This window comes from Cavia porcellus, unplaced genomic scaffold, assembly GCF_034190915.1.
Source record: "Cavia porcellus strain 051 isolate PalLab524CR breed Dunkin Hartley unplaced genomic scaffold, mCavPor4.1 scaffold_14, whole genome shotgun sequence".
NCBI lineage: Eukaryota > Metazoa > Chordata > Mammalia > Rodentia > Caviidae > Cavia > Cavia porcellus.
This window is the reverse complement of record NW_026947497.1, coordinates 35,711,319-35,722,248: the sequence shown is the minus strand read 5'-3', so window position 1 is coordinate 35,722,248 and position 10,930 is coordinate 35,711,319. Positions and strand designations below refer to the sequence as shown.

Here is a 10,930-nt window from a genome sequence, read left to right as displayed (position 1 = left end):
CCTTGTGATCAAAAAGGAGGATGACATCAATCCTTGTTCTTGGAAGTTCTGGTCTCCACCATGGAATGGAAACGCAGGTCTATTGATATTTGTTCGAATGGACCAGATAATAAACTGAGGGGTGGGAAAAAACCGTGAACTACGAATTAAGCTTTGATCTAGCTGACAAATACAGGGCATGTACCTAATTTTGAAAACCAGATTTTATTTTTTTACCTAATCAGGGCAAGTGAAGTTGTGTCACCAAATTGTGAGATATTTTAAATGTCCCTTCACTTCTTAGTTATAAAATCTTGACATAGTCACTTCTTGAAGACTCAGTTTCCCTTGGGTAAAATAGGATTATTGTGCCTGCTTACCTAAAGTTGTAAAGTTCAGGTAGGATAACAGGTACATGTATAATATGTCTCTCTGTATAAAATGTTGTATGATTTCACGTTCTTGGGGAAAATCTCAGCGGAACGCGAAAGCACGCAGTGCCATAGTTTGTGTCTGCCTCAGACCGTCTATGCTGCTTAACTGTGTCTTAGTTTGTCCACATATTGGCTAACCCTATGCTTAGGTTTAGCCAAGTTATCATGTCCTGTGGTCACTGTCAACATTCCTTGAAGTAGCCAATAGCGTCATTGAACAGATTCAGAATTTCTTAAAATTAAATTAAGATCTGGGTATTTATGTCACACACACACACACACACGGTAGTCATTTGCAAATACCTGACCAACTGCAACCCTAGTCTGTTGCTCATCTGAACTCTGGAGGTTTCTTTACTGTGTTGCAGGTTTAAATAAAGCATAATAACATTGAGAGATAGGGTAGTAAGTAAGAGCTCAGTATGATTAGTATAGCAAAGTACATTATTCCCATTGCACTCATTGACAAATATTGTGATGATAATTTCTCTTTCGTGGAGCAACAAAAACTCCTGTTAGAAGAGGTAAATGTTACTTATTACTCATTAAAATTTTCAGAATAAATACTTTGTCTTTATACTTGCATCACATTTGACTGAAACTAAGATTGTTAAATGTAGTAATGGCATTAACGAGAGTTCTGATTTTAAATTAGCATCTGGACTATCTGTGGTGCAGTCTAATCCTATGTTCATTATTTACTATGTGTGAAACACACATTTTGGAATACAGAATTATTATTTACACAGTGTGGTAATTTTACTCTATGTCTACATACTGTGCAACTTTTACTTGACATATAATGCCTTATCTTATAACATTTTTAGTTGAATTTGGTGGCGTGGCCAATTATCCCAACACTTAGGGAGAGTGAGGCAAGAGGATAGTACATTCACTCCAGCCTGGGCAACTTACCAGTTTAGGAAGGCCCTGTGTCAAAATAAAAACTAAGGAATGGGTTGGAAACACAACTCAATGCAAAGAAAGGTCCCAGGTTCAATCCCCAATACCGTAATAATAATAATAGTAATGATAGTATTAACAATACTTAAAATTTAGTGCATCTGAACTCTCAAAATTTTTTGTAAGTCAGATTCTCATCAGCCTGAAAAGAGAGAGAAAAAAGTAACTATTACTTTAAGGAAAAATTGACATATCTTCATCCATAGTGGATCGAGATATATATAGCTTTGGATAGAGATGAGGGATAGAGACATAGAGAGATAGGCAATAGGAGAGAGACAGACAGAGACAGAGAAACAGATCTTGCCCTAATAAAGCTTTGAGTTTTTTTCTAGCTTTGGTCTTCTGTGGGGTAAACTAAAACAGATGACTTTACCCACTTACCAATTGTAGCCCTCATTGTAACTAAGCTAGTAAATAGTCATTGATGGTTTTGACAGCTGGCTTTTTTAACAAAAATAATTTCTTCCTTTTCTTTTTCTAGGTATAAAAGCAGTACCAAAAGACATTTCTTCAAATTTGCATCAAGATGGAAACCTTTTGCCTCAGGGCATCCTTTTGTCTGGCACTGGCAGGATGTGTAATCAGCGATAACCCTGAGAGACACAGTACAAATCTAAGCAATCTTGTGGACGACTTTACCACCTTCCGTGGGACAGAACTCAACTTCCTGGTTACCACTCATCGACCCACTAACTTGGTCCTCCCCAGCAATGGCTCCATGCACAACTATTGCCCACAGCAGACTAAAATTACTTCGGCTTTCAAATACATTAACACTGTGATATCTTGTACTATTTTCATCGTGGGAATGGTGGGGAATGCAACTCTGCTCAGGATCATTTACCAGAACAAGTGTATGAGGAACGGCCCCAATGCACTGATTGCCAGCCTTGCCCTTGGAGACCTTATCTATGTGGTCATTGATCTCCCTATCAATGTATTTAAGGTAAGAATACATTGTAGTCACAAATGTATTTGCAGGTTTGAACATATTCTCTTATTTCCTTAGTAAGAGAGTCATTGCAAACTTTCTTGACCTTTGGAATTCTACTCTGTTTTTACTGTGGGTTATTTCTGCTCTCTTAAAACTCAATGGCATGTTAAGATTTTATTATTTGTTATATGTTACACTTGTTTTCTAACTTGTTGTTAACAAAATCTGAGGGATGAGTCTTCAAAATCATGACGTTTCCTGACCGGGATTCTCATGACAGCACTGACCTTATTATGGGTTAGATGGACAGTGTGAGATCCAGTTTCTGGAGTGTGACCTACTGAGTCCCCAGAGCATTTAAATATACCTTCAATTTCACTTAGATATTTTAATGTGATGTTGTTCAGAATACCGATATCCACAGTCCAGCTTGAAACAAAAAGTACCTATTTTATTTTGACTGTCTGGATTAATGACTGAAACCAAAGGCTATGCTGGCTTTTCTCAGTTATTTTCCGGGTCACTTGGAGAGCGTGGCGTCCACATGACAGCAAGCCAGCATTCACTTTGTTGAGGAGTGCTTCTCAGTGACACCATTCAAAACACCCCACTTACTGCTGTCTGCTTTACTTTTTTCAGTTTGGATTTAGTGAGTACCTACTGTGTGCCCAGCCCTGCGCTAGGCAATAGGGTTCGAAGAGAAGCAAGAAAAATGTTAGTGCCTCAGTGCGAGAAGGAAACAATGATCAAATCATTACTAGGATTGCCCTGTGTTAGAGAGAATTTAGTACCAAACAAACCAAAGCCAAAAGGAATTAGATATTCCATGTTTGGTCCAGTTATTCAGGGAGAGGATTTCTGCAAGAATTCAAAATTACTAGAATTCAAATGAAATAGCAGGATGAATGCCACATTTTATGAAATATCTTCACTGCAAAGCCAAGGAAATCGCCTTCTTTTGACTTTGAATTTTTCACTATCTTTCTATCTACAGAAATAAACAATTCTGGGTGGTAATAGTCTAAAATACTACTTTAAATGACAAGTTATGTCAACTGAGTGCTAAGTAGAAATGGAATCTCTTTGTTTCTAGTAAATACATGTGAACTAGACTGAAATATTACCCTTCTATTAAAATCAGTGGTCTAACTATAAAGATGAAAATGACTAAATTTTTGAGCATTATTAATGCTCAAAATTATGAAACTCATTCAAAATTATACCATGTACTGCAAAACTGGAGATCGGATGATGAAAAAAAAATGTACATACCATCCCTTGGCACACAGAGCATGAATGCATGTTTCCCATTTGAATAGGATTTTGGAACGAAATTGTGAGGCAAAACTGAAATAAATAATCAATTAAAAATGTTAGCATATGCTGCAGAACTTATTTTTTTTTTTGTTGTTTTAAGAAGTTCTTAATTTTCTGTTTATGAGATGCCATGTGCATTCAACGTGACTTTCTCATGCTATCTCCCTTGAATGATAGATTAGAAAATGTTGGCATGACTCTTAGGCAGAATTTTACTCTTCAGTGGCAGTGTGGTGTATTAAACATTGATTATTCATACTATGCACTAATTATCTAATCCATCTTTGTTCAAGAGAATAATGAGCTATCTCTGAATGAGATAGCTGAATCTCCTCTCTTCTGTTACTCACTCTGAAGCATGCTACATAGTTTGGACAGTGTGCAAGCAGTTTCTCAGCATCTTAGCGATATTGGCAACTACAGGGAGGGAGACGTACTGTCAATCACCAGGCTAGACTAAACTTCATTTCTACCCTGAAGTAACATGTTAAATCAGATTATCTGGAATATTTCCAAATTTTGTGAAAAGCCAAACAAAACTATTTTACATTATATAACTGTGAATGAAAACTGCCACATCTTTATTTAACCATACTGTTCTTCCCTTCTGGAAACTCAATATTTTATAAACCTTATTGTAGTTCTAAATAATGTGGACAGTTAAACTATGGGGTATTTGCATCACAGGAGTGTATGTGTATAGTTCCTGTTTTTCTAAAACTTGTAATATGACTCACTTAGCTAACATTAATTCTAAAAGTAAATCATCTAGGCTAAAAAAATATGCTTTTATCATGTCTTGTGGTATTTTTCCAAAGGAAAAGAGAAAAGCATCTCAGTGAGCTGAACAGATTCACAGTACTTCAGGTTTGTCTCTGTGTTCTTTATTCTCTTCTCTAGGTCAGGAGACCATAATGTGTCACCATTCCTCTGACTTCTGTTTAGGTCAGACAAAAGAAATCTTTGCAGGCAGTGTGAGCTCAGGCCCCGATTTCTCTTCTCCCATAGTTACCCCTGCCATAAGATTCAGATACTTTGAAATCCTTCACATTTTAAGCCAGTGGATGCCTTTGACATACCAAGTTTAGCTCCTCTGTGTTGCCCGGCAAGGTACCAGCTACCCATCCCACTTTCCCATTGTATTTGGGCATCTATGAAGATTTCTACCAAACACTCAGAGAGCATCCTAAAAGGATGAATTCATGAGCCTTCTCCCCCCCCCCGGCTTTCTTATTAGAATATGTTTGCAACACATAGTGAATATGGCACATTCACTGTGGGTACTGATACATATACACATTGCATCTTGATGCTTTTTACTCCCCCTCCCATTTCTCCTATGTCCAAATCCCCTTCCCATCCCCACAGTCTATCTCCATATTTCTTATACTCTGGTCTTTATTTTGCACGAGACTTCTTTATTCACTTCCTTTCTTCTTTTACTTTTAAAAGGATTAAGTTGTACCAGTCACAGTGGAGCACACCTGTAACCCCTGCTACTCTGAAGGCTGATGGGAGATTTTAAAGCTAGCCTGGGCAATTTAGTGAGACTCAGTCTCCAAATAAAAAAGGTTTTTTAAATGTTGGGGATATATCTTAGTGCTCCCTGAGTTCAATCCCTACTACTACCAAAAACAAAACAAAAGTTAAAAATAACATTGAAAGAAGAATGATTGAAAATGTCTGCTACAAAGCAAAGATATGTTTTCAAATCATAAAGTTGTGTTGACGATCACGTCAGTTTCATACCCAATCCTAGGGTGTCTCCAGACAGGGAACATTGCACTGAATTATACCAGCAACTCTAGCTTAGGGCAAGCTAGAGTTACAGTGTTAACTATATTAATGCGCAAGAAAAGGGAATGAGCCTAATAAAGTGTTCTTTCTATTAACACTGTGTTCCCTTCCTTCTACTTTGAAAGGATTTTGCTGCAGTTATTTCCTAGATCAATGGGATAGGAAACACACTGGCATTAGACTAGCATGTGTCAGACAGCTGGGCCAGTTCTGATCGGCCATAGCCAGCACAGCTGGGACCCCTGGCTCCAGATGGTAGATGAGCATAGAAAGGGGCCACTCTGCACGTGAATTCCCAGAGGTTTCTTAATTGGTCTCATGTCTTGAGTTTCTTCCCCAAACCTCTGCTGAACAGTGCTCTACTTATGTAGTTCCACAGCTTCCTCAGAAGCACCCAGGACGCATTTCTGCTTCCACTGCCCCCCAGGCTGTGGCACACTTACCTGCTCTCCCGGTACCCAAGCACGTGCTCAACTCTTGTCAGATTTCCATCCTTCTCTCTTCAGAACATTCTTGGTCCTAAACAGCACTGTCAGGAAGAAAGTAGTCACCAGACTGATGCTGGTAACACATTTACATTTAAATGTGAAAATTAGGTAGGTCCACAGTTATATATGTGGCACCAAGAACAGAAGCCGCTAGGTGTGGTGGTGTAAAGCGGGAATCCCAGCTACTCAGGATGCTAAAGCGGGAGGAGCAGAAGTCCAAGACCAGCCTAGGCAACTCAGTGAGACTCTCTCAAAATAAAAAGGGCTGGGACTATAGCTCAGTGACAGACAGCTTACCTAAAATGTGTGAGCTCTCAATCCCTGATACCAAAAAATACGAAGATTAAAAAAAAATAGAGAATTTCCTCTCACTCTTGCTTATACACACTCACACCTGCAACCTAAAAGAAAATCAGACAATCTAGGAAAATAAAATAGGAAGCATAAAAAACAAAGAGTAGCCAACGAATTCCCAGTTGCCTTTTTGGCTTTCAAATATATAAAGGCCTTGCAAAGGGTAATACTGAAAAAAAAAAAAGCCATTCCTAAGTTGATCAAGGATAACTTAATTTTTACTTATTCAAAAATAGCGCTAAATACAAGAGAGAGGAAGGAAAAACTAACTAGTAGATCCATTCGTATAGTCAAGATTATACCTAAGTTGGTGATGAATTCAATGTGTTTGGAAATTGCATTGTCTAATACCCTGAATTCTCAAGAAATACTAAAGTTGGCCAGGTAATTTAATTTTTATTTAAGATATTTACACCTTTTTAGAATGGAGAAGCAATTAAAATATTGTCGTTGTATTTTGGGACCAAAAAAATCTCCAATAAATAAATGGCAATATTGATTAGAAATATAAATTTTAGTAATTTATTCTTCAATGTCATTGAATGTTGAGGACTTACATATTGCAATAGAACAGCTACCCTATAACTGAGGTTTGTGTGCTGACCTAGATTTAAAATCATATAATTTTGGGATAAGAGTATATATGTATCTATTCAGAGACTTTCCCACAAACCACTGAACCTCACCTCTTAGCAAAAACAAGAATGAAAGAAAATACATGTACGCAAGAAGTAGGGTAAAAAAGGTTGCAAATGTTGGACATGGGAGAAAGCAAGAAATTGAAAGCCAGTGGCATAGCATAGGAAGTTTAGATTATGTAGCAAAGAGTTGAAACCAGGGTTTGTAGAGATAATCATGCAGATGAATAATATTTACACTGAATGTACAGTGTAAAGCGTATCAATGATGATGACAGTTATTCATGCAGTAAGTCTGTTGATTTCTAATTCTGTCCCACTCCAAGCAACCACCTCTTATTAAAAACAACAATGAAAAATAAACAGACACAATTTCCGTATGAAATTACTAAGGATGTTTTGCAATAAAGTCAAGACTCTCAATACAGTTTGTCCCTCTGGCAGAGGATCTGAGCAATGTGGAAACTAGACACAGTCACACAGTCAGTAGCCCCGGAGTCACACAACCTTTGACATCTCATGGCGCTAGAATCCTTTCTTTAGAGGAGTCATACAGAAGTTGTTTCTTGAAACATCAAATCACCAAAGCAAACAAATTGCTACAATTTATAGATGGTACTCATCAGAGAAGATGGTAAGTCATGCTTATTGTTAAGATGGGATGCGAAGTCATTTGATATGATTTGAATTAGGCCTTTGCTTTTAAAATTGACTTCTTTTAATCGTATCTTTCTGAGAGCTTCAAATTAAGATGATCATGATGATGATGATTTGTTAAGGGGATTCTTCATTTACAGGCAAGGCAAAAGATATCATCTGTGGTCTGCACAGCCTGTTTTCCAAGTTAATCAAACGATGCACCAGTGATGAGCATGACTGTTTATCTTTTACTTTATCTTCAAGCAAATCAAAAAGACTCATGTACTGTCATGTATATGTACTGTCATGTATAGCAGTCATGCTATAATCATAGAATTAGCTATAAAATCTATATTCCCTACATCTTAAGAAACAGAAAGTATCCCTTAATCCAAGTCTCTGCCTCTTCCTGGTGTATCATACCTCAGTTAGACATCTTCCCTCTAGGTAGTTCTGACTCTACCTTTTCTCCAAGCACTTATCCACACTTTCCCCCTATCTCGGTCTCCCCCAGCTAGGCCAGCCTGTCCAGTAATATCAAAATGATCCTTCTATCTTAAATAATTTTCCCTAATGCGTCCTCTGCTTCATTCCACACAGCCTAAGCATGCCTTTGTCTGGCAAGAGTCCATGACCCAGGTTACTACCTCCTCATGTGCTCACACAACACCCTCTATTAACCCTATGATAGCATCTAACACATTTTCTATTGTGTCTTCCAAATCACTTGCTTGTCTGCGAGTTCCTTGAGGCAAGCCGCCCTAATTCCCATTTGTCATTATATCCCCAATGCCCAGCTTAAAAAGCACTTGATGAATGAATCTTTTTAATGCAGTGTATTCGCCTCTATTAGAATGCCTTTCTCTCCTGCAATTCCAGATCTCAAAGTACCTTGATTACTGACTTTATGAAGTTTCTACTTTTTTTCCTGAATGCAAGAGTATCTTGGGGTTGATAAATCTAAGAGAAACTTACTAGAAGTAGAGTCACAGATAGTGACCGGATGGTCTCCCCTTCACTTTGTCTCAAGAGGCCAGGAGTTCTTTTCCTATGGTTCAAGCATTGTTCTGTTTGACTACTTTCCTTTCTCCCTGGGGATACACAACCAATCAAAGAGTCTCTCGTTCCTTAAGCATATTTCTAATTATGGTTTCCAAATGAAATATTAAAGCTGTAAGTGATTTGAAATACCAAAATGAATATGCACAGTACAAAAGCTTTTATTTGCTCTCTGTAGCATAGGAAAGAGGTTGCTTTTCTGGCACTGGTAAGAGATTGCAAAACAAAATCATTATGCTAACTAGTTTATTTAAGAATAAATGTACATATAAAATGACAGAGTGATAAATTTATTAGCCAGTTTTTTATGTTTGTTAGGAGGAAGTTGCTGTCTGGAAAGACTTCAGAACCGTGTCCAGCTCTACCTCCCCTTCTGACTTCTTGTTTCCTGTGTCTGGGAACCTCAATGCATTCTCTCATGGTCATGTTAAGTAATTATTCTCATGTGAGGTTACTCTTGCTAACCCTCAGCATTTGGCTCATGGCACAGTTTTTCCTGCTTCGGTAAGGGGGGATGGAATCGGTTTATAACTTGCAAGATTGTTCCCAGGGAAGAGAAGGAAGAGATGGTTTCAGTCCTGTTCTTATTAGTGACATGTTGGGATATAAAGATCCACGGCTGGTGGTATTCCTCCATCAAAAGACTTCAGCTCCTTAGAAGAGTTTGTAATATTCCAATTTTAATATTAAATGGAAACTCAGAATATTTTAGGTTTGAGGGATAAAATTTCACATGCTACACGCTTATGTGTTTGTGCATGTGGGTGTATGTGTGAATGCTGCCCTGATTTCCAGCATTCTGATCAATAAGAGCAAATGTCCTGGCTATTTTATTCTAAAGTATTGCTGGAGTATATTTTGTAAGGTGATTATTATACAAAGTGTGTACAGTTTGTATAAAGTGTACAAACTCAGACGAATGAAGGAAGCATACTATATCTGAAGCTGATGTTGACTGGAATGGTTAAATAAGGAATGTCCTAAGAAATCCCATCAAAATAAATCTGATATACTGCCAGAAATTCTACAACTGCCTTCTGGCTCTACTGCATTCTCTTGGGAGTTAGCATTTTTACTTTCTATAGCTACAACTTTATTTTTAACTAGGTCTAGTTGTTGTTGGAAAAACTGTTCTATGCTTTTAAAAAAAGTTGAAATTAAAGTTAATGATAAAACTGACGTATCAGTCAGTGTTAATTTTTGGTAGTTTTGTGTTTAAATTTGAACTTCCAAATGTATTTTTAAAGATCATTTGTTCTGGAGTGTTAATTTAAATCTGCAAGGTTTGAAGCCCCCAGCATTTTTTAGACTAAGAATCTAGAATCAAATGTGTCCAGAAGGTCTTAATATTGTTTGCACACAGATTTATGCAAACGTAGAGGTCATTTCTCAGAATTTAAACACCTCTAAGAGTTTTATTTACATTCTAACTTTTAAAGCAACTTTCTTGGAAACTAGTAACCACAATGGAAGTAAGTCAAATGCTTCTCATAATATTTGCCCAAATATGGGACTTCTATTACTTTAGAGCAAATTTGTATTAGCAGGCAATAGAGACAGTAATTATTAGTCATTTTGTGACTCAGTTACATTACATCCTTTTAATCTAAATTTTATTTATTGTTTCAATGAAGATGCTGTGGAAATAACAATAAACAGAACAGACATCCTTATTCTCACGAAGCTTTCATTGTAGTGGAAGAGCAGGACAGAAAGGAAGATAAGCAAGTGTGTAGCATGTGAGGTGAGTGCTAAGGAAGAACACTGAATGGGGAAGAGGGTTAAAAAGAAAGGATATATTTATTTTTGAGAGGGCAGCTAAAGAAAGCCTCAGTAAAAGGTGATAGCTAAGTGGAAAGGAGCAAAGCAAACCAACTTTCTAAGCTAAGAGTATCCCAGTTAGACAAACCGGCAAGTACAAAGACTCCCAGCCAGGAAAGCACCTGAAAGTTGCCGGAACAGCATGGAGGCTATAATGACTTAGTGGGAAGGGGCTTAGTGGGAGTAACGTCACATTCTGTGAGAACATGGCAAGAGTGGGGAAGAGGCAGACCACGGAGAACATGGCTGTATATTTTATTGACCCAAACAGGACATCTTTTAAAGTTAAAGGCAACAGCAGCAATAATTACACATCAAGTGTTGGTGTAAGCTAAGGCTGTCTTGAACAAAGCAAGAAAAATTGTAGTTGTCTTTGTAAAGAGTTTGACTTTTTTTCCTTTGGATTAAATAAGTAGTTTTGGAAAGTTACATGCAGCTGAGTGACATGATCAGGTTTACATTTCACCAAGGACAGCCTAGCCTCTGTGTTGAGAAGTGTTTCCT

At 37.5% G+C, this 10,930-nt stretch overlaps 1 protein-coding gene across 2 annotated transcripts in view; it reads left to right on the top strand.

Moving 5' to 3' along the window:
• Ednra (endothelin receptor type A) overlaps window positions 1-10,930 on the top strand; it is a 51,729-nt gene that overhangs the window by 1,820 nt on the left and 38,979 nt on the right. For both annotated transcript variants that reach the window (XM_003476832.5, XM_063260806.1), the window contains exon 2: window positions 1,861-2,325. In XM_003476832.5, coding sequence (XP_003476880.4) covers window positions 1,906-2,325 — 420 coding nt within the window. In that variant the 5' untranslated portion in view covers window positions 1,861-1,905. The remainder of the gene's footprint in view (window positions 1-1,860; window positions 2,326-10,930) is intronic.